Genomic DNA, 25,369 nt, shown 5'->3' on the forward strand with positions numbered 1-25,369 from the left:
CCCTTCATAGCAGCCAAGAGAGACAGAGGCCGCCACTCACCCAGAGAGCCTGTCTCTGCTGTTCCCTGATGCCCCTGCCCCCATCCTCCACAGGCCTCCTGGCAGGGTTCCAGGCCAGCAAGGTAGATAAGAGGGGAGCTGGCCTAACCTGGTGCTGCACAAGGCCTGGAGCAAGCAGCCCCTCCCTCCAGCCCCGTAAAAGTAAGAAACTTGAGGCTTGGGGAGCTTATCCAGTGCCTGCGGGCACATGTTAGGGCCCAAGTGTGACCAGCAGTCCTGGGAAGTGACCACACTGACTGCACATCACCACCCTCCTCACCCCCCGGCAGGTGCTGTCCCCCAGGGCCAGGGTTGAGGACACATGCTCTCCAGGGCTGTAGGGACTGTGGTGTGTCCCTGCCCCAGCTCCACCCAGGATTTCCTGGGAAGTCCTTTTGGCTTGAGGACATTTTCGGAGCCACAGAAATGACTCCCTTCCGCCTAGCTGCTTCGGGCAGAAGCCTCCACCTGGAGGGCAGCACCAATCCGGCCACAAACACTTTGTCAAGTGTCTAAAAGGGGATGTTTTTGCTCGGTTCTGCGGCCCCACCGCTGACCCCTGCTACCACCACCTTGACGCCAGCCACTGGCCTCCCTGCCCACATCCTGCTGGAGCTTCAGCAGTGGGCGCTTCCCATGCCGTTGCAGGTTTTTGCAGACAATCTGCACTGAAGCTGCTGGGCCTCCTGAAGCAGCCACGGGGATTAAGGCGGGAGGCGGGGGCCGGCAGGGACCAGCATTTCTGGAGTCTCCAGGCAGTGCCATCTGGCGCAGCAAGAGAGCACGTGGCTGTTTTGGAGCCTGTCGGATTTGCTTCCTAACTTGGCTTCTACCATTTAGCCGCCCAGGGACGTGGGCCAGGAGCCTGGGTCTACTCACCTATAAAACCCCATGATCCCAACCTCACTGCAGAAGGTGCTAGAGTATCTGACAATAAGTGCCATTGTCCCCCTGTAGCACGATACAGAGGGCAAGGGGGCAACTAAGGCAGGAATGGGGGTTAAACGATCTTTCCATTCCTGACTTTGCAGGCTGAATAATAAACAAAGTCAGGCACGGTCTTAAGCATTTTACATATCAATTTATTTAACACAACACCCTATCAGGTAGATGCTACTATTATTCTCAAGTGAGCAAAGGCTCAGGAAGGTGAACTGCCTCAGTTCAGGTCACCCTGCTAGTGAGAGGCTGAGCCCAGCTAGTCAGCTCTGTCTATACCAGTAAACTCTGTTCCTGCTGTCTCTGGGCTGGAGATAAATGTCCATTGATGCAATGTCTTCACTTGCCATTCAAGTCAACTGTTTGTTGAGCTCCTGTGACTGTGGCACGTTGTTCAGCCCCTGAATTCGGCGTGAGCCAGACAACACGCAGGCCCTCGTCAGGAGGACACTCAGCAAGTCACTGGCTGGTGACCTCTGCAGTCCCACATATGCAGTTCTAAAACTATGATCTCAACATTCACTGATTGAAACCTCTGTGTCTGAAAGTCTCTGATGACAACATCCTTCAAAGGAACAGCTTATGCTCCACCTACAAGGGCTTCAAACCTTTATATGATTGTTGATGATCTGAGTGTGCTCAGGCTTAATTATATCCTAAAATACACCCCTTACCCAGCTAAAAAGTATGGCAGTGCCACCCAGGCTGGACACAGAAGAGCCAGGTGCCCTTCCTGCAAAAGCTCTTGGGTTTGGCTGGAGGGGAGTCTGAAGCCCAGAGGGGAGGCCCAGAGTTCAGATGGCCTGATCATGTGGCCCAGTTGTCTCCACAGCAGCTGCTGCTACAGTCCACATGGACTGAACCCTCCTTAAGCAGGAGCTGGGGGCTCAGACTCAGGCAAAACTGGGAAGGACAGAGGTACAAGCCAGGACTTGCCCTCAAGTCCCTTCAGAACAGCTGGGGAAGTGATCAAGTCCAGGCCAGTATGGTCTGGGCCAAAGGCAAGGCTGGAACAGGGTGGGGACCTGGAAGTTTCCCAGATGCCAGGACAGTGGCACCTGGTGTCACGTTGCTGCCTCGGGAGTCTTCCGTTTCCTGATTCTGCACACAGCTGGTTGCGACAACTGCAGAGACAGGGGAAACTGAGTCACCATGAAGTCCAGTGGCGAAGGTGGAGAGGCTAGAACTAGAACCCAGACATTGCAAAGAGCAGCCCCACATCTTAAGAAGCCAAGTCTACATTGGACCCTGATGTCTCTTTCCATCAAGGCATTCATCAAGCCCTGCCTTCCTCAAGAATCCCTCCTGGGGGGCCTTCCAGCTGGGAGAAGGGAAGTGGGCAAGGAAACCTAGCTTGGGATTGATCCCCTCATCCTGGCCTGAGCCTTTGATCCAACAACCTTTCAACTTCCGGCCAGGATTCCGCATTCAGCTTCCCTTTGCAGCCCCTCCACACCCCGCTAGGGCCTGCCTGCTCTCCCTTTAAAGAGCGGAGGGGCAGCCAGTGTCCAACGCATGCCCAACTGTGTGCCAGGGCCCATGCTGGGCACTGGGAATGTGTCAAGATGTCCAAATCAGAGGCTCTACTCTCAGAAGTCCCCAGTCTGCCCACTCATACACAGTAGTAGGTGCTCAAGTAACCCTCGAAGTGAATTGAAGCTCTAACAAGGCAAAGAGCAGTGAGTGAACCAGGACTCTACCTCGGGCCCCCCGCCCCCTACCCTCGGAGCTCCTGATGCCCAAGGGGTGCAGAGGTTCAGAGTAAAGAGAGCCTACTGTTGCCCAAAGGCTCTCATTTTGAGTTTACTAGCAGTTATGGAGCATCTCCCTGCAGAAGGCCATGGCAACCCACTCCAGTACTCTTGCCTGGAGAATCCCATGGACAGAGGAGGCTGGTGGGCTACATACAGTCCATTGGGTCCCAAACAGTTGGACACGACTGAAAAGTGACGCACGCATGGAGCATCTACTGTATGTCCAAGTCTGTTTTGGGTGGAGGCTCAAAGAAATAACTACTGCTGAGTTTGGGGAGGTCAGAGCATCAGCCACATCACTGCCTCACAAGGAGCTAGGGCAGGGACTGAGGAAGTCCTCCCAGTGAAGGGACTTCATAGATGGAGGAAGCTCCATGCTGAGGCCGGAAGAGGGCAGGATGGTAGAGAGCGCCTGCCGTGGCTGAAGGAAGGTGAGCACCCCCATGGAAAGGGAGATGCGAGCAGAGACGGGTGCCACAGGAGCAGGCAGGGGTATCCCGCCCACTCCGCCAGGTGGGCAGGGTCGGGACAGCTGACCCACAGGCCCCTAGAGGCAGTGAGGCCAGAATTCCAGGGACTTGTCCCAAGGCACACGGCAGCCAGGTGCCCCAGGACGCCAAAGTGGCCAGCCAATCATCTTCCAGCAGGGGCGAGGAGGCTGACCTTTGGCTCCAGGTGGCCAGGGGGTCCTTTGGGGAAATGAGTGGCAGGACAGCATCCTTTAGGGAAGCCTGGATGGACCTGTTCTTGGTATCTGACCCCTAAGCATGGAACCCTGTGTCTCCTTTAAGAGGGTGCTGAGGTTATTTATACCTTGGCCCCGCAGGCCAGTGGGTGGGGCAGGAACCCAGGAAGCCAAGCTGGGCAGGCGCGGCGGCTGGAACGGGCTTACCTGCTTCCCGCCACCGGGGCTGGGCGGGGCGGAGAGGGGAGGAGGGGCCGCGCACACAACCTGTGAATCGCCGGCCGGCCGGCGGACCCACACTCGCCAGCACCGGCGGGGGACGAGGAGGGGCCTGGAGGGGCCCGGAAGACGCGAAAAGAGCGAGAAAACAAACTTGGGAGAGAGGAGTGACCTGGGGGCCGGGGGCGGAGTCGCCAGCGGGGGAGGAGAGAGCGAGCCGCAGCGAGAGCGCGGCTGGCCCAGGAAGCGAGGAGCACCGCCCACCCATCCGGGGCGAGAGAGGCGCCGCAGGCCGAGGCAGGCTGGGCCGGGGGCTGCCGGGCCCTCGACCCCCACCGTGACCCCGCGGCCTCCAGCCTGCCCCCAAGATGATGAAGAGGCAGCTGCATCGCATGCGGCAGCTGGCCCACACGGGCAGCCTGGGACGGTGAGTGTCAACTCTTTCCTCCCAGCCCCATCCTCACCCTGGCAGGACCCTGGGGAGGCCAAGGACAGCTGGACAGCCACCTTATGACTGGCCACCTCTCCTCCTTCCCCCGAAGGCCACCCCCACCTCCAAAGCAGGAGGAGCAGGCCTTGGCCTTTGGGGCAGGGGAACCCCCAGCTCTCATTGAAGGGTGGGTGGAGGACCAAGGATATTGGGTCTTCTCTGTCTCTAGGAGCCCTGGAGTGGATGGTCCTCCCTGACCTCACTTGTCCCCTCTGTACAATGGGGATGTTAACCATCCCTGGTTGCCTAGGGGAGGTGATGGTCGCTTAGGGACCCAGACCTAGGGGGAACAGAAGACACCGGGTCCAGGCAGTGATGGAAGGAGGGGCTTGCCCTTGTCCTGCCCTGCGCCTCTTCCTGCCACCGCCAGCCGCGAGGCCTCCTGCTTCTCTGTCTTGCTTCTGCTTTTCGTAGCCTCAGGTGGAAACATCCCCAAGTCCACAAACCTCTGGGCTGGTGGGATGGAGGCCGGAAATATAGGGAGCTCCCAGAGCCTGCCTTCTCTCCTCTTACCCCTGCACTGGGCCCAGGGAAGGGGTCTGGGTGTCCACAGACCCGCACAGACACCTGTGCAAGCGTGGGCAGCTAGGCCACCTTTCTCTGAGCCGCAGTGTCCACCCATGTCCTGGGCCCCTGCCGGCCACCACAGTCCAGAGTCCTGTGTGACCAGCAGCTTGGGAGTCTGAGCTTGCACACTTCCCGTTCTTGGGGCCAGCCCAACCCTCCTCTCCCTGGGTCAGCAGAAGAGAGACTCCTCCAGTCACCGCTTCAGTTTCGTCCGCCCTGTCTCAGGACACAGCCCTGGGTGGAGGAGGAAAAAGCCCAGTATCCCATTCCCATCCCCACGGAATGTGTTCCGACTGGGATCGAGTGGGCGGGCCACCCAGGGCGGCCTGACTGGGAGGGGCACTGGGAGGAACAGGGGTTCAGGTGCCCTGATTGGGGAGGGGGGCAGGAGGAGGCAGGGGGTTTCCTAACTTGGGCCCACTCAGCAGAACCTCTCTCCCCACCACAGCACCCCGGAGACTGCAGAGTTCCTGGGTGAGGACCTGCAGCAGGTACGTGCCTGGGCCGGCAGCGGGTGGCAGGGCAGGTCCGTACAGGCTGTCCGCGGAGGCCCGGGAGGGGATGCCAGTGGGGGCCCCCGAGTTGAGTCATTCCCACGCTGTTGGCCATGGGATCCCCGGGAGGAGCGAGAGAAAGATAGTTTCTGCTCTGGGAGAGAAGAGGGCAGTGGGGCACGGGGGATGACAACCCCCCATGATCTGTAACCCCTGGACCCCCTCCCAGGTGGAGCAGCGGCTGGAGCCAGCTAAGCGAGCAGCGCACAATGTCCACAAACGGCTGCAGGCCTGTCTGCAGGGTCAGAGCGGGGCGGACATGGACAAACGGGTGGTAAGTGGGCGTCCCAGGGAGGAGGGGCCTGGGCAGGACATCTTGGTCCAGTGGGACAGTGAGGTAGGGGCTGGGGTCGCCCTGCTAGTCTGAGTCTGGCACCAAGGGGGTGGAGGTTGCTGTGTCCCAAGGCCCTTCCGGCCCCTCACTCATGAGGTCCTATTTCTTCCCCTCCCCTTCTTGACCCCGCCCCCTCAGGGCCAATCCTCTGCACCAGAGCCAGGCCCCTGACCACCTGAACGTCTCTGTCCAGTCAGCACCCAGAGCAGGTGCTCTCAATTCCGCAGCCTGTGAGGGCTTCTTGAAGGAAGCGGCATTTGAACTGGATTTTGTGTTACTCACTAGTATTAACCAGTAGCCAGTATTTATGGACTGATTACGGCTAGTCTGTTGCTAAGATATGTCTATGCCTTGCCTCACTGAACGCTGACAACAGCCATGGGAGGAGGCTGCCTTTATTAGCACTGTCTGCAGGAGGAAATGGAGATAGAGGTAGAGGGACTCGTCCAAGGTCACACAGCTAGTACGTGGCAGAACCGAAATTTGAACTCTGGCCTCCCTGATCTAAACTGGTGCTCTCCACAACACTAGCTAGGGACGTGGGAGGCATGTTTTATAATCAGACAACCATTCAGTATGGCCAGAGCAATAGGGAGCCATGGAGGGTTTCGAATTCCTCAGAAGCTAGGTCAGCTGAGGCCCTGTGGCAGGGGTAAGGGTCTACTCCAAGGCTGTCTTCCTGGCTCCCCACTCTCCCCTAACTGTGCACGGACCTCAGGCAAGCTCCAGGCACCCTGTTCTTAGTGTTCCATTCAGTGATGGGACTTGGTCTTTCCTTTTTGCCCATTCAAGTGGCTTCTGGGAGGGGGCAAGGGGGCCTCAGGTGGGTCGGGGCTCTGTGCTTTGTCACGCGGAGATGTCACCTCCACTGTGCCTTGTCATTATCTTGCTTCTACTCTCACCTGTGACCGTGGCCCTCCTGGGTTCCTGCCACTCGTGTCCAAGCCCAAGGCCTTGTTGGGGTTCTGCCACCAAGAGACTTGCCATGTGCTCAGACCGGTGGAGTGGGGGCTGGGAGGGTGGGGAAGGGTTGAGGGAAGCCCAGCAGGCATGCGTGTGTACTCACACTCACGGCCACCCCTGCTTCTCCCTGCAGAAGAAGCTTCCCCTCATGGCTCTGTCCACCACGATGGCCGAGAGTTTCAAGGAGTTGGACCCCGATTCCAGCATGGGGTGAGCATGGACAGGGCCTTCAGCCCTCACCTGGAGATGCTGAGGAGGGATCTGGGCTGGGAGAGGGTCTCGATCAGAGAGGGCACCCACTGTGGAAGGCTGACCAGGGTGGGAAGAAGGCCCGGGCTGGGAACAGTGTCCAGAGGTCAGTGAGGGCAGCCAGGCCTGGGAGGGCATTGGGCTCGGTGAAGATGAAGGAGAGACAGAACAGATAGGAGGTCGGGACTTCCCTGATAGTCCACTGGTTAAGACTCCATACGGCCCGTGCAAGAAGTGCAGGTTCGATCCCTAGTCTGAGAACTAAGATCCCACGTGCCATGCACATAATCAAAAGAATTTTTTAAAAAGAGACAGGAGGTGATAGGGAGGGAAGAGGCCCTCAGTCTCTCCAGAGAGGGGGTGAGGGGCTGTGGAAGCCCGGGCCCACTGGGTGCTGTGTCCACAGGAAGGCCTTGGAGATGAGCTGTGCCATTCAGAACCAGCTGGCCCGCATCCTGGCCGAGTTTGAGATGACCCTGGAGAGGGACGTACTGCAACCACTCAACCGGCTGAGCGAGGTGACCCCTCCACACACACCTTCTGCCCCCAGCTCCCCCAGCCCCCACCTCTGCAGTCCGCTGAACCCCCACCCCCACCTCCTACCCACGCCTGCCCCCAGGAGGAGCTGCCAGCCATCCTCAAGCACAAGAAAAGCCTGCAGAAGCTGGTGTCTGACTGGAACACGCTTAAGAGCAGGTGGGAGCCACAGCCTCTAGGGGGGTGGTTCACGCCTAGGTCAGCCCATGGATGTGGCCGCAGAGCTTCGAGACCACCCCCCCCCCCGACAACTAGGAGGATGCTGCAAGGTCCTTAGGGGTATAGTGTGTTTCCTTGTGCACACACCTGGGGCTTAGGAAGACATATGGTAATGGTGCATGCGATGGGGCTTCTCTGCACATGCTTGTGCCAGCTGGAGGTAACCTCAAAACCTGGGAGAGCCATCAACAACCCTCCAAGAACCCTGGAGGGCCCCCACCCTCCACTCTGGAGGTGGATGGCTAGGATCACCGAGCCCGCCACCAGGGGGGCGCCCCAAAGCACTGCTCATGCCGAGCCGAGACCCCAGACCTGTGCCGCCCTGGGATTTGCGTCTATCAACCCCCAGAATCCTATGGGGTCGGGCCGATGGAGGGGCACTTAGCTCTGGTTGTGCCATGGGGACAGTGACCATCCCACCTTGGGATGATCCTCAGGCTGAGTCAGGCAGCTAAGAACTCCGGCAGCAGTCAGGGCCTGGGCGGCGGCCCAGGCAGCCACACCACCACAGCCAACAAGGTGGAGACGCTGAAGGAGGAAGAGGAGGAGCTGAAGAGGAAAGTGGAGCAGTGCAAGGTGAGGGGCACTGGCAGCTTCCTGGGGGTGGGGGTGGCGGGGTGGGCGCTGTCCCCACTGCACAGGCCGTGTGGCTAGGAAGCAGCTGAGCCAGGATTTGAATCCGGGCTGCCAGGCTCTGGGGTCTGTGTACTCAGCCGTTACCTGGTAGCTGCTTCTGTCTGTATCATACCCATAACACCTGGGCAGCAGGGGACGGGGAGGAGGGCAGGAGGGGAGAATCTTGGCGTGTTGGCTGAGTGAATGAGTGAAGGGTGAGTGAATGAGAGAGTGGTGAGGGTATGTGGACACAGAGGAGAGGAACAGGAGAGCCCCTCAAGAGCTTGAAGGGGTTCCCGTGGGCTGGCCCAGGAGCAAACCTTGGCAGAGCGAGAGTAGAGTGGACTCCGACCCTCCCATACAACTTGGGCAAACCTCTACCCGCTCCAAGGTCCCCCCGCAGGCCCCAGCCTCCCTGGTACAAGCCCTGCTCTCTTTGTCCCCAAGGACGAGTACTTGGCCGACCTGTACCACTTCGCCACTAAGGAGGACACCTATGCCAACTACTTCATCCACGTGAGTCCAAGACCAGGCTCCAGCCGCCCGGAGCTCGGGGGCCACTGAGATCCCCTGCAAGGTGGTGGGAGGGAAGGGTCTGCGTTTGTGGCCCCTGGAGGAGACTCAGCTTCCCTCACTTCCGGGGGTGGGGGGTGCCCCCTTGTCCCCACAGCTCATGGAGATTCAGGCCGATTACCATCGCAAGTCTCTGAGCTCGCTGGACACGGCCCTGGCTGAGCTGAGGGAGAACCACAGCCAAACAGGTGGGGACCTGACCCCCACCCCTGTCCCCCACCCTGCTCAGGGCCTGTTAAGAAGCTTGCACTCCATCCCGAAAGGCACTGGGGAGCCCGGAATGAGTTCTATCCAGGGGAGGGCTCAGTGAGATTTGTGATGGAGAGATTGCTCTGGCGGCTGCATGCAGAATAGAATTAAGGGGCAGGATGGAGACCTGTCAGGAGGCAGAAGGGAAGTGACGGAGGCCCAGGCTGGGGTGGAGGCAGTGGAGGTGGGTGGTTTGGAGAGATGTGTGGGATGGTTTCAGGATGTGTCCTGTGGGTGGTCAGGAGGGAGGTGGAAGCCCCCTGACCTGGCTGCTCAGAGGTGGGAGGACCCTGGGCCGCTGATCTGTCTCGTCCCTGCAGACCCCTCCCCTTCGATGACGGCCGCCCCCTTCTCCAGGGTGTATGGGGTGCCTCTGGGAATCCACCTGCGAGAGCTGGGCCGGGACATCGCCCTGCCTATCGAGGCCTGCGTCATGATGCTGCTCTCTGAGGGCATGAAGGAAGAGGTGGGGCTCGCTGGGGCAGGTGGGGAAGGAGCACGGGCCCCTCATCCGGTCCCACCCCTCCCACCCATGCCTGTGCTGGGGTGTAATCCCACCATTAGCGCCCAGGTGCCAAGAGAAGGCGTGGCCTCCTGCACTTGAACTGACGCCACCTCCCCCTTAGTGATGCTCACATGGGCCAGGCCCTGTGCTACCAACCCTATGCACTGCTTGCCCCGTTGCATTACCCCAGTAAACCTTGCAGGGAGCCCTCCATTTTTGCAAGCCTTACCTCTTGCACAATTGGCTCCATTTTGCAAGAGGCAGACAGAGGCCAGTGGGTAGGCGTGCCCAGTGGCAGGTGAGAAGATTGGTGGAGAAGCCGGGGAAGCCACGTCAGTCGCCCTCACCCATCCCTGCGCACCTCGGTCCTGCTAGCACATCGGCTGCTTTCCTGAGGGCAGGCCTTTAGGAGGTGGATCATGCTTCAGAGACAGACCTAGGCTTCAGGACAGTCCTGCGGGGCCTCTTGTCTCTCCTCCACTCCCGTCCAGTCTCCAGTCTTCTCGTGATTTTCCCAGCTCCTCCCAGGCTTCACGTTTTGCTCAGAATCCTAGACCTTGAGAGTCGAGAGGAGCCACGGACACAGTAGTGTTCGCTCTGCCCACCAGCCCATGGGGCCCCCGAGGCCCCCTTCCCCTGGGCCGTGAGTGGATCAGCGCCTCCTAGGCAGGGGGTCCTGCCCCCACCCTGACCCCTCTGTGACTCCCACTCGCCCCCTCTTGCCCCTCAGGGCCTCTTCCGTCTGGCCGCTGGAGCGTCGGTGCTGAAGCGTCTCAAGCAGACCATGGCCTCAGACCCCCGCAGCCTGCAGGAGTTCTGCTCTGACCCCCACGCTGTGGCAGGTACCTGCACCTAGGAGCCCTGGGTGGAGAGCCTTCCCCCAGGGCCCTCCCCTGAAGCTGCCTGAAACGGACCCACAATAGTTTAGCTTAAGGCCTGATACTCTGCCAAGAAGACACCTGAGGAGGCATAGGGGTCCTTAACGTGGGGTCCATCGTCAGCCCCCTGAAACACGTGTACATTTTTCTGGGGACAAGATCACTAGTCTTCATCGTTTTCTCGAGAGCTTGTGACCCAAAGAAACGATTCAGTTCAGTTCAGTTCAGTCACTCAGTCATGTTTGGTTCCTGCGACCCCATAGGCTGCAGCATGCCAGGCCTCCCTGGTGCTGCTAAGTTGCTTCAGTCGTGTCTGACTCTGTGAGACCCCATAGACGGCAGCCCACCAGGCTCCCCTGTCCCTGGGATTCTCCAGGCAAGAACACTGGAGTGGGTTGCCATTTCCTTCTCCAATGTGTGAAAGTGAAAATTGAAAGTGAAGTCGCTCAGTGGTGTCCAACTCTTCGTGACCCCATGGACTGCAGCCTACCAGGCTCCTCCGCCCATGGAATTTTCCAGGCAAGAGTACTGGAGTGGGTTGCCATTGCCTTCTCCAGGCCTCCCTATCCATTGCCAACTCCCAGAGTTTACTCAAACTCATGTCCATTGAGTTGGTGATGCCATCCAGCCATCTCATCCTCTGTTGTCCCCTTCTCCTCCTGCCTTCAATCTTTCCCAGCATCAGGGTCTTTTCAAATGAGTCAGTTCTCCGCATCAGGTGGCCAAAGTATTGGAGTTTCAGCTTCAGCATCGGGGTTAGACCTAGACATGTTAGTATGAACAAGAGCTACAGGTTCCTAACATGGAGAGAGCCAGGCACTGGGGGTAAAGGTAGGGGCTTTGGGGGCTGAATCTAAGTCCCTGCCACCACTCTAGGTGCCCTTAAGTCCTACCTGCGGGAGCTGCCAGAGCCCCTGATGACCTTTGACCTCTATGATGATTGGATGAGGGCAGCCAGGTGAGGATGAGGGGCATGTGCTGGGGAGGACTAGGCTGCAGATAGGCCGTCCAGGACAGCTCACCCGGTCTTTCCTCCTCCCCAGCCTGAAGGAGCCAGGAGCCCGACTGGAGGCCCTCCAGGAAGTGTGCAGCCGTCTGCCCCACGAGAACCTCAGCAACCTCAGGTAAATACCCAGCCCACCCCCCACCCCACCACCCCCACCACCCCCTCTGCCCTGGCCTCCCCAGCCAAAGCCCAGCTGGCCCTTCAGGGCCCTGGGCTGAGGTCCTCCCGCCTTGTACTAGGCAATATTTCTGAAAATACCTCTTTGATGTATTAGCCATGTGTTTTTAATACTAGATGTTGAACTGAATATATAGCTTGAACCCTGAAGCCATCCCACCCAGTGGCTTTGGATCGCTCCTCTGCCACTCTGTTATCCTGGGCTAGCAATTTAACGCTCTGTGCCTTGGCGCCCTCACGTGGAAGACATGGAACATAACAGTCCCAGTTCTGTAGGGCGGCTGGGGGTACGCAACTTAGCACCCACCATGGAGGTGGTGTTCAGTAGGTCAGCTAGCGTAACTAGTGAAAAAAATGTTTAAATGTCCCATATGGTGTCTTTGCTGCTCTTTGGAAACCCTGGGCTGGGAAGGTCGCAGGCCTTGGGGGCATCCATGGGTATTCATGGCCTAAGATATCCGGCCGCTGGTCCAAGCCTCCTTCCCACCCCCCAGGTATCTGATGAAGTTCCTAGCGCAGCTGGCCGAGGAGCAGGAAGTGAACAAGATGACACCCAGCAACATTGCCATTGTCCTGGGGCCCAACCTGCTGTGGCCCCCTGAGAAAGAAGGGTGAGGGGCTGTGGGTTGGGGGAAGGTGGCAGTCTTGCCCCCCATTTCAACATCTGCTTATTTTCCCCCTGGGCCCCAGTTTCTCCATCCTTGGAGTGGGTTGAGCAGCTTCTGTTGTCAAGGCTGCTGTGAGGATCATGGGATCATGGACCCCACCGGGCTTCAGAGATAGACATTCTGGGTAATGGCTTTAATGGGGTGCTTGGTGGCCTGTTGCAGGAGCCAGAGATCTGGTTCCAGCCTCACCCCTCCAACCTTCCAGGGATGAACCTTATAAAGTCACTCTGGACCTTCATTTCTTTATTTGTAAGTTGGAGAGAAACTAGACAAACATTGAGAATTTTTGCTTTGGGAATTTGATGAGATAATAAATAGAGAAATGTGTTATAAACTGTAAAATGCGGTGATACGTGAGGGGTTGTAATTCACCTGGCCACAGATGACAAAAGGATTGATCTTTGTGTCCCTGCCACCCACCACAGGCCCAGAGAGTTGGGGTCACTAGATTTTGCTAAATGATGACTCACTTTGGCTCTCTTTTTGTCCCAGGGACCTGGCCCAGTTGGATGCAGCCTCGGTCTCATCCATCCAGGTGGTAGGCGTGGTCGAGGCTCTGATACAGAACACTGACACCCTCTTTCCTGGAGGTAAAACTTCCGTCTTTATGAACGATCCACTCAACTTGGCGCCCTCCAGACTCAGTTTCAGTCCCTGGCAGCCCCGCAAACTCACCAGGAGGCCTGGAGGAAGTGGCTTCTCCCCCGTAGCCTCAGTTTCTCATCTGTAAAATGGGGATGATTGTGCCTGCTTTGTGGGATTGCCGTGAGGCCCACCTGGGAGTGGGAAGGTGAAACAAAGTCTAGATAACATCAGGAGAAAGGGAAAGTGGTCCTGACGCCTGCCAAGGTGGGGAGGCCGGTGGAAGCTCTGAAAGTTCATACCTGCTCCCTCTGTCTGCAGATATCAACTTCAACGTGTCGGGCCTGTTCTCAGCGCCTGCCCCCCAGGACAAGGTCAGCGACAGGCCAGCTTCTGAGGAGCTTCCATCGATTCCCACACCTACCCCAGCCACTGTCCCGGCTCTCGGTCTGGCCCCTACCCTGGCCTCAGTGGCTACCAAGGAAAGGTAAGGACTGATGGGTATGAAGGGCCCCGTCCTGACCCCAAGATGCCCAGCCAGAGGCACTATCTCTCAGGGCTTCCAAGAGCATTTTAGGAAATATCGTTATTATATTTTCCTCCCAAATAGCAGGTTTCCCAGTTTGGAGTGGGTGAGACTCAGGCATATTCTTCTCAGCCTCTGATATGTTCCCTGCTGTGTTCCATAGCTCTTTACTGAGCACCTACTCTGTGCCAGGCACTGACTCAGGCCCTGAAGATTTAGGGAACTGAGCATTTTGGAGTTTGTAAATACCATACTTTCCAGTCTTCTCTTTGGTCCTTTAAACCGGAAGAAGGGCTGCGTGGTGCCGTACTGTCTCCTTAGCCAGTGGGTGTTGTTCAGTTATCACAGACTGCTCGGGCCCAGAACATGAATATCCTTAGATGAAGAAGACAGACACGTGCTGCCCTTAGGGCTTGCATTCCACGGGGTGGGAGACAGAATCAACCAGAACACCGATATAATGTCAGCCAGTGATGTGTGCTACGAAGAACAGTAGAACAGGGCTGGATGGTCGAGTAGGGAACAGGGATCAAGAAAGTGGGGGTCAGGAAGGGCCTCCCCAAGGAGTGGCCAATAAAGCAGAGCCAGGAATGAGCCATAGCCTCCTCCTCTGCTTCTCATCCGCTCTGTGGCTTCCAGTAGTCGAAACATCCCATAAAGATCACATGGAGGCTGGGACTTCCCTAGTAGTCCCGTGGTTAAGAATCCACCTTGCAATGCAGGGGACATGGGTTCAATCCCTGGTCGGGGAACTAAGATCCCACATGCCAGAGTTGACTGAGCCTGCGAGCCACAACTCGAGAGTCCGTGCACCACAGTGAAAGATCCCGAGTACCACAGCTAAGATCCGACCCAGCCAAATCAATTACTTTTAAAAGCAGGTCGCATGGAGGCTGAGAGCTGAGACTTTCTGCCCCCCATCCTGGCCACATGGGGGACCATGGACACTGTCACAGTAGCACACAGCAGCCGGGGCTCAGTGGACTCAAACTCTGGCCAATGCTAGAGGATCTTGTCAGACCCCAGGCCTGGCCACAAGGTGGTGGTGAACAGCTCCAGGAGGACCGAGACTCAGCCTGTTGGCTGGGAGTCTCCCCGGATGCCTGGAGACCTCTGGGAGATGCCATGGCTGACCTTGACCTTCTCCTTCCCTTGCAGGGCAGAGTCCGAGGCACCCCACAGACCAACCTCCCCCAAGGTCAGTCGGAGCCCCCCGGAGGCAGCCGCCCCAGCAGAGGAGATGGCTCGGAGGAGTGAGTTGGCCGTGGGAAGAGAAGGGGCAGAGGGTGGGCAGGGAGAGGGATCAACAATCCCATACTGCCCCATGTTTTCAGACAGTCAGGGGAGGCATGGAATCGAGGGGGCTAAGGGCCTGGGTTTGCTGCCTGACACTCTGGGATCAGATTCCAGCTCTGTGACCTTGGACAGATGACTTCACCTGTCTGTGACTCAGCTTCTTCCTCTGTGTAATGAGACAATAACCGCACCTACCTTGAAGCTGTTTAGAGAATTAAATGGGGCTACCTGGTCCATACTCAGCACCCAGTAAATGCTCCATAAAAATCAATGACTGTGAGTGTTGAGGGCAGTGGAGTCCAGTCCCTCAAGAAGTCCCAGGATCACGGAGTACAGAGGGAAGTGGGGTCTTCAAAGCACAGTGAATGAAGGGGTGGCAGTGCTGGTGGTCAGCTGGTCTCCTTCCGTGCCTCTGGTACAATTACATGTTGAAGTGGCCTAAAGTCAGGCAGGTGAGAAGGTCAAGGGTTCATGTGAAGAATCTGCCAGGGTGACTAGGACACTTGAAAGGCCCAGCCCAGGAGGCGCTAGAGTTTTCCACCTGGATGGCAGTGGATGGAGGAGAAAGCTCTGGACCGGCTGGAGCTGGCAGGTCGCACAGGGACCTTCTTACAGCAGGGGGCATCTAGCCACTTTTCCCAGAAGGGGTGGGGACAGATGGGATGTTAGCTCACCAGAGGACAAGATAAAGGACTGTCACCTGGGCTCATCCTCACGGCAGCCCTGGGAAGTCAAAGTCGTCACCCCATCTCAGCGATGAAGCAACTGAGGCTCCCGGGGGGCAAGTCCCCCAGTGGGTGGAGGCAGAGCTTGGAGCAGAGCCCAGCTGTCCTGGCCCCACCCAGCCCCTCGGCTGCCTTGCGAGGCTGGACCGTGCAGACAACTCTGAGGTGGGGCAGCCCTAGTGGGCTTCTGAGCGAGGGGTGAGGAGGACCCAGCTGGCCGGTGGGACAGGCGGCATTTCTTTATTCAACAAATATGTACTGAGTGCCTACTCTGTGCCACCCATGTGCTGTGCCAGCCAGCTGGACAGAAGATGGCCTCACTTAGTTTGCGTTCTAGTCAGGGAGACAAGAAGTAAGGGAGCAAAATTAAAACTGACAAGATCATTCCAGAGGACAAAGTCCCCAATGAAGAAATTATGACTGGAAGATATGACAGTAACTGGGGCCGGGTCAGGGAGGGGCCTTCGAGCTGAGGACAGATGTGGACAGAGGCCTGAATGGTGAGCAGCCAGTGTGGACCCTGTTCCCTGCAGAAGGGACAGCAGATAAAAGTTCTTGTGGTGGCATCAAGCTTGGGGGTTTGCCCCAGGCAGTATAGACACCTAACCACCCCTTTCCTTCCTCCACAGCCAAGCGCCCAGCACCCGCCAGGCCCACCATGCCGCCCCCCCAGGTTTCGGGCACCCGCAGCTCCCCTCCAGCGCCACTGCCACCCCCTGGCTCTGGCAGCCCTGTGACCCCTCGGGCTCTGCCCCGCCGTCTGGTTGGCAGCAGCCTCCGGGCCCCCACGGTGCCACCCCCGTTGCCCCCCGTTGCCCCCCAGCCTGCCCGGCGTCAGAGCCGGCACTCACCAGCTTCCCCCAGCCCGGCCTCCCCAGGTCCAGCCTCTCTCAGCCCAGTCGCTCTGAGCTCGCCTGCACATGTGGACCTGGGGGCGGCCACTGAGGAAGGAGAGGGCCCTGAGGCTGCAGGCAGGGCCCCCACTGCCCCAGTCATCCCCCCTCAGGCCCGGCCCAGGAGTCTCGCCTCAGAGACCAACTGAGCCCACAGCTCCTCCCCGACACCCCTCAGCACCCCTTTCCTCCCACCTCGTCCGCCCAGGACACAGCCCTCACCCCTCCCAAGGGGGCGGGAGCCTCCAGCCTTTGCCTAAAGTGCCTTGGTGCCCGCTGGGTCGGCCCCCAGGGCAAGAAGGACTCAGGACAGTCCTCCATTTCCAGACCTTTTCCTCTTGGATCACCCTGGGCCTCAGGGGCCCCTCAGCCACCTCCCTGCTGTCTGGCAGGATCCCAGGGGAGCCGCCGGAAGGAAGCAGAGGCTTGCCTGCTCCCACAGGACTTTTTTTTTTTTCTCTTGCCAACATTTTTTTTTTTTTGTAAGGCTGGCAAATAAATTATTTTGGACAAAACTGGAGCAGCTACCCAAATGATAGTTCTATTTTCTGTCCTTGAAATAAAGAAGCCACTTTAATAAATGGGGAAAAAATTACTTATTCTTTGCCTGCTTTCTTTTTTCTTGTCTGAAATAGTAACAGCCAACATTTTTAGCGCTTACTCTTTACTACACATTGTACTTTTCTACGCATGAGTTCATTTAATCCTCTTTCGGGGAAGTAAATCCCATTACCTCTTTAACAGGTGAGGAGACTGAAACTCAGAAAGTGACCAAGGTCACATGGCAAGTGAGGCATGGACCTGGCCCAGGTCTGCTTGATTCCAGAGCCTGTCCCTCACATCCTGAGCAACTGGAGTTTCCTTTTCTTCAAATGTGAAATTACCTTAACAGCTTCCACCACAGAGATGTTGTGAGGATTAAATGAGACACTTGTAAAGCCCGAAGCACTGCCCTTGCACACAGAAGTGCCCTGCAAGTGATGGCTGCCATCACTGTTTTCCCCCACCTGTGGTCTCTGTTCCCAGGGAAGGCTTCCCAGAGAGCAAGGATGAACCTGTCCTCAAACATTCCCTGACATGCTCTGTGCCAGACTCTAGGCGAGGTCCCAACTCAGCCCAATGCCCAGGGAGAAGGGCAGGAGAACTGACAATTAGAATCATGTATCATAGGAGTTTCCTGGTCCAGTGGCTAGGACTCCGATTTCACTGCCAAGGATGCAGGTTCAATCCCTGATTGGGGAACTAAGATCCTGCAAGCTGTGTGACAGGGAAAAGAAGAAAAATTTAAGTGTCATGGCACCAGGAACCCATGAGAGCCCACTTAGGAGCAAGCCGTTTAACCCACTTCCTGAAGGGGGCAGTATTGGAGGGGCCAGTCTTTCGGGAGCTGGCCAGGGAGAGGAAGAAGGAAGAACATTCCAAGTGAAGGAGACCACCTATGCAAAGGTCGGGAGCAAAAGCCAGGGCAATGAGAAACAAAATATAAGCCCCAGAGGCTGACGGTGTGCCTTTTCTCGGGTCTTTGAAGCTCCAGTTGCTCCTGGGGGTCAGACCAGTCTTCAGAGTCTTCTCAGAGGTTGGCAGACAGCCTTAGAATTGTGACACATTCCTCACCAAGCAGGGACCAAGCTGCCTCTAGCCCAGCGTCTCCCCATTCTGGCCTCACGGTAGAACCCCCGGGTGATTAAAAAACAAATCAAAAAAAGCCAGGGCTCACCCAAAGGAATTAAAATCAGAATTTCTGGGGCCCTATCACACGTTTTATAAGGCATCGAACTATACACTTAAGATCCACACATCTTACTGTATGTAAATTATATAATTAAAAAAAAAAAAACGTTTCCTTGGGAACTCTACTGCGCAGACAGGGTGGAAAACCAAAGGTCCAGGCCAAGGGCTCCAGCGTCTGAGGGGACACCATGTGCCTCTCTCCCCAGTCACAACCACACTGCATCCCAGGACTTCTTCCCAGGGCTCCGCTCGGAACTGGAGCATCTAGGGTTAGGAAGGCAGTGAGAGTTGACCCAAAGATAACATCTCCTTTAGTATTTGTTTTCCTCCTAGCAACCATCTGTCTTAAGCTTGCGATTGGCTGAGGAACGAGGAACTGGCCTTATTTTTCCATTCGTAACTCCTTATTGGTCAAAAAGGTCAATCCCTCTCCCGGCAGGCGGCGAGTCGGAGCTGAAGCTCTGCGGCTACTGGTCCAGAGGAGCTAAGAGGCGGGACGAAGGACCAGGCTAGGTCTTCATTGGTCCCCCTTCCCTTGGTGGCGCTCGAGATTCCGCCCTTTTCGCCAGGCTCCTGTAGCTCCCAGCCCCCCGACCGCTCCTCTCCGAGACTCTCCCTCCCATTGGCTGCAGATCAGGTCGTGGCCCCGCCCCCTGGCCCTTCCGGCGCGCCGATTGGCGGGTGCCCGCGACAAGCCTTCTGCGGGCGAGCGCGCTGTGCCCGCGGGAAGAGAGCGGGGCGGCTCCGGTGTGCGGGCAGCCAGCCGGCTGCATGGCGCGCTGCGAGCGGCTGCGCGGCGCGGCCCTGCGCGACGTGGTGGGCCGGGCGCAGGGGGTCTTGTTCGACTGCGACGGGGTGCTGTGGAACGGCGAGTGCGCAGTGCCGGGCGCCCCCGAGCTGCTGGAGAGACTGGCTCAGGCTGGCAAGGCGGCGCTCTTCGTGAGCAACAACAGCCGGCGCGCGCGGCCCGAGCTGGCCCTCCGCTTCGCACGTCTCGGCTTCGGGGGGCTGCGCTCCGAGCAGCTCTTCAGCTCCGCGCTGTGCGCCGCGCGCTTGCTGCGCCAGCGCCTGCTCGGACCTCCGGACACTCAGGGCGCGGTGTTCGTGCTGGGCGGTGAAGGGCTGCGGGCCGAGCTGCGCGCCGCCGGGCTGCGCCTGGCGGGGGACCCCAGCGAGGACCCGGGCGCGGCCCCGCGCGTGCGCGCCGTGCTTGTGGGCTACGACGAGCACTTCTCCTTCGCCAAGCTGAGCGAGGCCTGCGCGCACTTGCGCGACCCCGACTGCCTGCTGGTGGCCACCGACCGCGACCCGTGGCACCCGCTCAGCGACGGCAGCCGGACCCCCGGTGAGCGCGGGGAAACAGCTGGGGTGGGGGGCGGCGCTTTCAGCTCCATGCCTGGGGGTGAGGGCTGGGGAAGGGGCGTCTCCAGGCGATAGGAGGGGGACTGGAGGGATGTGCGGGCGGTTCCCACCCAGCAACAGCCCAGCATGTTTTCATGGCCACATCTGGTATTTCTTGCAGCTTTCTTGCAGCTGCCACCCTGTGAGGGGCAGAAGTGGGGTCCGGTTGGACAGATGAGGACACTGTGGCTCGGGGAGTCACAGGTGCAATCCAGGACCCCGACTCCCAACCCTAGCCTTCCTGAACCAGCCTCCATGACTCCTGTCATTTTCTCCACCCGCCATCGGAGTGAGGTGGGAGAGCTGGGGACAAAGCTTGCCCTCCCCCCCGCCGAGGGTTGGAACAGGAGTTTCTGGCGGCAGATTGAAGGCAGGTGTGCGGAGAGAACGGGCGGTGGATGGAGTTTGACCTGAGTTCCCAGCTGCAGGGCTCTGTAATCTTGTTAAATTACATAACCGTGGAGCATTTCCTCTCTGGGGGTAAAATGGGAATACTAACCATGTCAGTTTTAGTTTCGCTGAGGAGAGAGTGATCAGGGCAAGCGCTTGCTCTGTAATAGGTGCTCAGATGATGTAAATTGTATCTGAGCCCTCTCCTGTTACAGAGCTTTATGAAGCACCTTGGTGTATTATTTAGTTTCAGAATTATTCTGGAGGTGGAAGTTATTCTTCCAAGTTAAAGCAACTAAGGCTAAGAGAAGGGGCGTGAGCTACCCAAAATCAAGAAGACCTGAACTTGGCTCTTGAGACCACCTTATCCCCAGCCTCTAGACCACACCCCCACATCCAAGGCACTCTTCGCTGCTGTCCTCTGGGAATTTCCCATCTGCAGAGGAGGCGGGAGCAAAGGAGGCTCCTACATCTTGGAGGGTTCACAGTAGACAAGAGCAGAGGGTAGCAAAGGCTAACCGACAGCAGGGACAACCCGTCAGTCGGCTGAGGGAGAGATCTCCATCACTTTCTCCCTGCTGGCGACTGACTGTATTGATTCCAGATCCTAGGAGGGCAGGGTGAAATTGATGGAGTAGATAGAGTATTATGATGGGTGGCAGGGAGGGCCTAGGGCTGAGGAGACCTGGGAAGGCTTCCTGGAGGATGCATCTTGCAGGACAGGGCTCTCAGGAATGGAACAGGGCTTGGGCCATGGCAGAATCAGTTCCAAGCTGGGAATCTTAATAGTTCTAGGCCTATCTTGGCTTTGCCGCAGACCTGCTTGCTGCATGACCACTTCAATGTCCCCATAAATCCAAGGGGAGAGCACTGCTCAGGGCTCCCAGCTGCCAGCGGCTCCTGCCTGCCTGAGGCCATGCTGTGAAAAGTGAGTTTCTCCAAAGGCCTCAAAGCTCAGGTGAAGGCTGTGGGTTCAGAAGCTCGCCCAAGGGCCCAGGAGGGATGGTGCTGGGGAGAGACCAGGTCCTGCCCACATGTGCCCCTTGAATCTTCAGCAGCCACTTGGCTATGCCCAGCAGCTCTGCTGGTCATTCCCACAGCCAAGAGGGGGAGACAGAGCTCAGGAAATACACCACTGCTGTCCTGTTTGAGCACGACTGAATCGTACAGCTTTGTAAGTGGATAACATTTAATTTAATTTAATTTAATTTATTTTTTTTTGTAAGTGGATAACATTTTAAATAAAGACCCCAGTATGCATAAAATCTGAAATAATGTGAATTTCACCCCAGTTTCCCTCCCATCCCCATGTGTCTGCTTAATTGTGTGTTTATCTTGTTACCACGTGGCAGCCACTTGAGGCGGCAAATAGAAAGGCCTGCTGTCTTAGGAATACGTCACCAGCAGAATATGCAGGACTCTTGCCTGACAGGATGTTGAGAAGACTGGGATGTGATGGTCTGAGGGCAAAGTTGCGTTCAGACGCCCCTGCTGGGATGTTTGCTGCCCCAGAATACGGATCTCTGTTTCCTTCACTGCTCTGTCCCTGGCGCCTGGCACATAGTTGGGCCTCAGTAATACTGGCTGAGTGAGCTGGGACACGAGGGGCCGAGAGTGATAGGCTCAGACCTGGTAGGAAAGGAAGACCCTAACAGAGCGATGGTCCTGGAGCCGAGAAAATCCCTTTAGCCCTTCCCATTCTGGAAGGAATTTCTAATCAAAGGGCAAATGGCTTTTCCTTCTGACTCAGTTCTTAGGAAACTGAGTGGGCAAGTTCTAGGTCAGAAGTCAAGGAGACCTGCCCCACAGGGTCACTCTGGGCCAGCGCTGCCTTGATCCCAGGGAAGTTCCTCATCCTCATCACACTTGCTGTTTTTGCACCTTCTGTGCCTTTGGCTTAATCACGTTGAATGTCATTCATTGTGAGAGGGGAGACAGGAGGCCCAGAGTGTTTGGGGTCAGACCAGTGGTACACTGATAAATCTTTAAGAACCCGAAGAGCCTTGATTTACACTTTTGCCAATTTCTTTGGTGTTCGTACTCCCCCCGGTGGCCAATTTCAGCCTACCAACATGAGGTCACTTCCCATCATGGGCTTGGGAAGGAAGTAAGTACACATCATTCTGTAATATTTTCATCATTACGGGTGTAAATAACCTCAAGAGCATAGATAATGGTAAAGTAATTAGGCACTGATGAGTTTTGAGAATTTATTACCTTTGTTTTAAACATTTTATTTTATTTAAGTTCATATGAGTTGACTTTAAACAGTGGCTTTAACTACCAGCTCACAGAATTCCTGAAAAGGAAACATTCAGCATTCCAGAGCCAGTACAGGCCTGCCCTCGTGTGTCTGAGTCAGACTTACCTGAATGCATCTCCTTTATCTGCCACTTACTAAGCTGAGGAACCCTGGACAAGTTACTTAACAACACTGAACGTCAGCTTTCTCATCTGTAAAATGGGTATTCACGAGCTCCTGCACAGCCCCTGGCACTTTAGAATGTGCTTAGTAAATTGTGATTATCATCATCATTTGTTCAAGGACATTAGTGTAAAGGTAGAACATTCTGGCACAAAGACGTACCGCTGGGACGGGCACAGTGGACTCATTGTATGGGGCAGGATGGTACTGGGCTGAGAATCAGAACCGTCCTTTTCTCAACAGCCCTCCTATTGTTCAGTACTTGGGTGTGTTCCACAATTCTGCTTATTATAGTTACTGCAGCCACGGACATCTTCAAGCATGTAGCTTTTGTCTCCAGTCTGAATTCTCGCCTTGTGATCACTCCCAGCGGAGGCAGACTGGGTCAGAGGTGCAAACATTTCTGTGCCCTGCTGTGTTCCAAAAGAGCTGGTGCCAATTTCCGATGCCAGAACACATTGTTGTAGCAATAACCACAACTGCTGTTGGTTAAATGCTTTTCCATTTCCAAAGCACTTGCCCCTGTGGTGCCCACAGCACCTCTTTAAAGGCAGGCATCACTTGGATCCCTCTTTCCAGTGAGTCCAAGGAAACTCAGAGAGGTTGGCTTGCCCAGAGATGTATGGCTGCCAGGGTGAAATAGCAAACCACAGGCAGGACTGACTGAGCCAGGCCTGGTTATGTGCAGTGGCTCCATATTCGAGATGGGAAAACTGAGGCACAGGGAGGTTAATAGCTTGCCCAAGAAAAGTGGAGATGGGATGTGAATGCAGGCAGCTGGTTGCAGAATCTATGCCCTTAACCCCCAAACTAAGACTGGGAAGCAGGCGGCCTTTTCACTCATTTCAGCCTGATTTAACCCCCGTGCCAAGCTGCCTCTGAGGATTCCAGTTCCCAGGCCTGGATGGATGCCTTTCCTGCTGCCTCCCGCACTGACCAAGTGTCCGTGTCCTTGCAGGCACCGGGAGTTTGGCTGCCGCCGTGGAGACAGCCTCGGGCCGCCAGGCCCTGGTGGTGGGCAAGCCCAGCCCCTACATGTTCGAGTGCATCACAGAGCACTTCAGCGTGGACCCCAGCCGCACGCTGATGGTGGGTGACCGCCTGGAGACTGACATCCTCTTCGGCCACCGCTGTGGCATGACCACCGTGCTCACACTCACGGGCGTCTCCCGCCTGGAGGAGGCCCAGGCCTACCTGGCAGCCGGCCAGCACGACCTCGTGCCCCATTACTACGTGGAGAGCATCGCGGACTTGATGGAGGGGTTGGAGGACTGAGCCCACTGACACAAGCGCAGCCACTACCCTCCCTTACCCTGTTCCCGTAGGTGGAGGTGATGGGCCTAGAGCTGCACTAAGGGCTACCGGCTCCTGCACCCCAGTTTCTACCCGGGTGGGACTGGAACCCAGGAAAGGAGTCAAGGTCCCCACACCCACTCCCAGCAGTGGCTGGGCACTCTTTGGTATCCCAGAAGGTGCCCCCTCCCCTCTTACTGGTTCACCCCGGCCTGACCCAGCCAGGTGGCCTTATATCCTGCCCTGTGACCTCCCCTTGTTTCAGTCTGGGCCCTGCTGCCTCGTGAAGATCTCCCCAACCCTGAGCACCTAATTCCCCACTTCTGCCCTGGGGCCCCTAGAGCTCTTCCTGGGTCCTGGCCTGGGGTGCCTGTTGACCAATCAGAGGTCTAGGTAACCAGGAATCATTATTGCCCTGAGCCCTGAATGGACCAATCAGAAGGCTAAGTGATAGTGATGCATTGCTGTTGGGTCCTGAGTGGACTGGTTGGAAGTGACAGTGACCCTCTCAGGTCCTAGGTCCTGGGTAGACCAATCAGGACCCCAGGTAGTAATGAGCCATTCATCTCTTGGATCCTAAATAGAACAATCTAGAAGTCTGAGAGACGGTGGCCTCTCGACTATCTGGGTCTGACTGGACCAGCCAGGGGTCTAGATTTCTGTCCGTAAAGAAGAGTCCAAGTCCTGAAGACGCCTCTCCTCCACAAAGGGGGCCCTTAGTGACTCGGGAGGCTTCTGTAGTGAGGGCCCCACCCCTCCCTGCTCATGGTATCAGACCAGTGCTGATGGTGGCCACAGCTTGGGAGTGGGGCTTTTGTGCCCCCGCCTTGCTATCAGTGTTTGCTGTGCCACCTCTCTCCCGTGCCCACCCCAGTTATTTATTATCGTGTGCCACTGATGGTGGGGGTGGGGGCTGAGCCTTCCCCCGCCTCCTCCACCCCTGTTGTAACTAGTCCTCCCGTACTTAATAAAGTGCGAGTAGGAGTGTCTGTGTGGGTTCAAGTCTGTGTCCAGGGTGGGACGGGGGGGAGGAGCCCCTGCCTGAGCCTGTTCTCCCCAAAACTGGCCCATTCCCTCTGTGAAATGATCCACCCCAGTTCCAGCATGTTCTCTGTGTAGAGTGGTACCTTAGCTTAATAGCACTTTATGCCTCACTGAGTCTTTTTATTTTTTAAAAAAAATTTTGGCCATGCCACATGGCATGTGGAATCTAGTTCCCCGACCAGGGGTTGAACCTCCACCCCCTGCACTGGAAGTGCAGAGTCTTAACCACTGGACCACCAGGGAGCGTCCTCCTCACTAAGTCTTTATATAACAATATGTTTCAGTCCTTCGGAAAATCCAGCAAGCTTGCATTACTCATTCCACTTCACTCCTTGGGGAACGAGGATCAAAAAGGTGATGTTAGCTTACAGAAGGGCACACACCTAGAAAGTGTGACCACCTGAGTGGGGCTGAAACTTGTGTTGACTCTGAGAGGCTGCAGCCCCGCTCTATAGAGACTGAAGGGGGAGACAGGTCCTCGCCCTCCTCCAGGAGCTCAGGGTAGATGCAGTGCACACCCCTCCACGGGATTTCACGCATCCTTCACACCTGGGCTGCTGCTGTGACTGTCTGCCCTGCTGGCCTTGAGCTTTCCCAGGGCCTCCTGCAGAGCAGGTGCCCAGCCAGAAGCTGGTTGATGGGCAGGCCTGACTGTCACTGACACTTATCACTTGAGCTTGCACAAGCCCCTTGCCTGCTCAGCCTGTTTCCTCATCTGTAAAGTGAGGGATGGGACTTCGAGGTCTGGAAAATTCTCTTCAGTGTGGTTCCTCTTGGGAAGATGGAGTGCTTGACTGAGTCTGGCTGCATCAGGAGGTAGGAGCAAATGTGCTTTTCTGGTGA

The 25,369-nt window shown here is 56.9% G+C and overlaps 2 protein-coding genes across 2 annotated transcripts; both read left to right on the forward strand.

Annotated features, from left to right (window-relative positions):
• Positions 1–3,877: 3,877 nt before the first annotated feature.
• Positions 3,878–16,701, forward strand: SH3BP1 (SH3 domain binding protein 1). Its single transcript, XM_052640495.1, has 18 exons — positions 3,878–4,063; positions 5,142–5,184; positions 5,417–5,521; positions 6,678–6,754; positions 7,200–7,311; positions 7,413–7,489; positions 7,987–8,125; positions 8,612–8,680; positions 8,835–8,925; positions 9,307–9,452; positions 10,222–10,333; positions 11,246–11,327; positions 11,413–11,493; positions 12,047–12,163; positions 12,713–12,810; positions 13,124–13,289; positions 14,487–14,581; positions 15,979–16,701. Exons 1-18 carry the CDS (start codon positions 4,005–4,007, stop codon positions 16,389–16,391), a joined length of 2,082 nt encoding a protein of 693 aa, XP_052496455.1. The 5' UTR covers positions 3,878–4,004; the 3' UTR covers positions 16,392–16,701.
• A 2,032-nt stretch (positions 16,702–18,733) lies between these two features.
• PDXP (pyridoxal phosphatase) lies at positions 18,734–24,465 on the forward strand. Its single transcript, XM_052640481.1, has 2 exons — positions 18,734–19,318; positions 23,148–24,465. The coding sequence occupies exons 1-2, from the start codon at positions 18,745–18,747 to the stop codon at positions 23,462–23,464; spliced, it is 891 nt and encodes a 296-aa protein (XP_052496441.1). The 5' UTR covers positions 18,734–18,744; the 3' UTR covers positions 23,465–24,465.
• The last annotated feature ends 904 nt before the right edge of the window (positions 24,466–25,369 follow it).

Source organism: Budorcas taxicolor, chromosome 5, assembly GCF_023091745.1.
Source record: "Budorcas taxicolor isolate Tak-1 chromosome 5, Takin1.1, whole genome shotgun sequence".
Lineage (NCBI taxonomy): Eukaryota > Metazoa > Chordata > Mammalia > Artiodactyla > Bovidae > Budorcas > Budorcas taxicolor.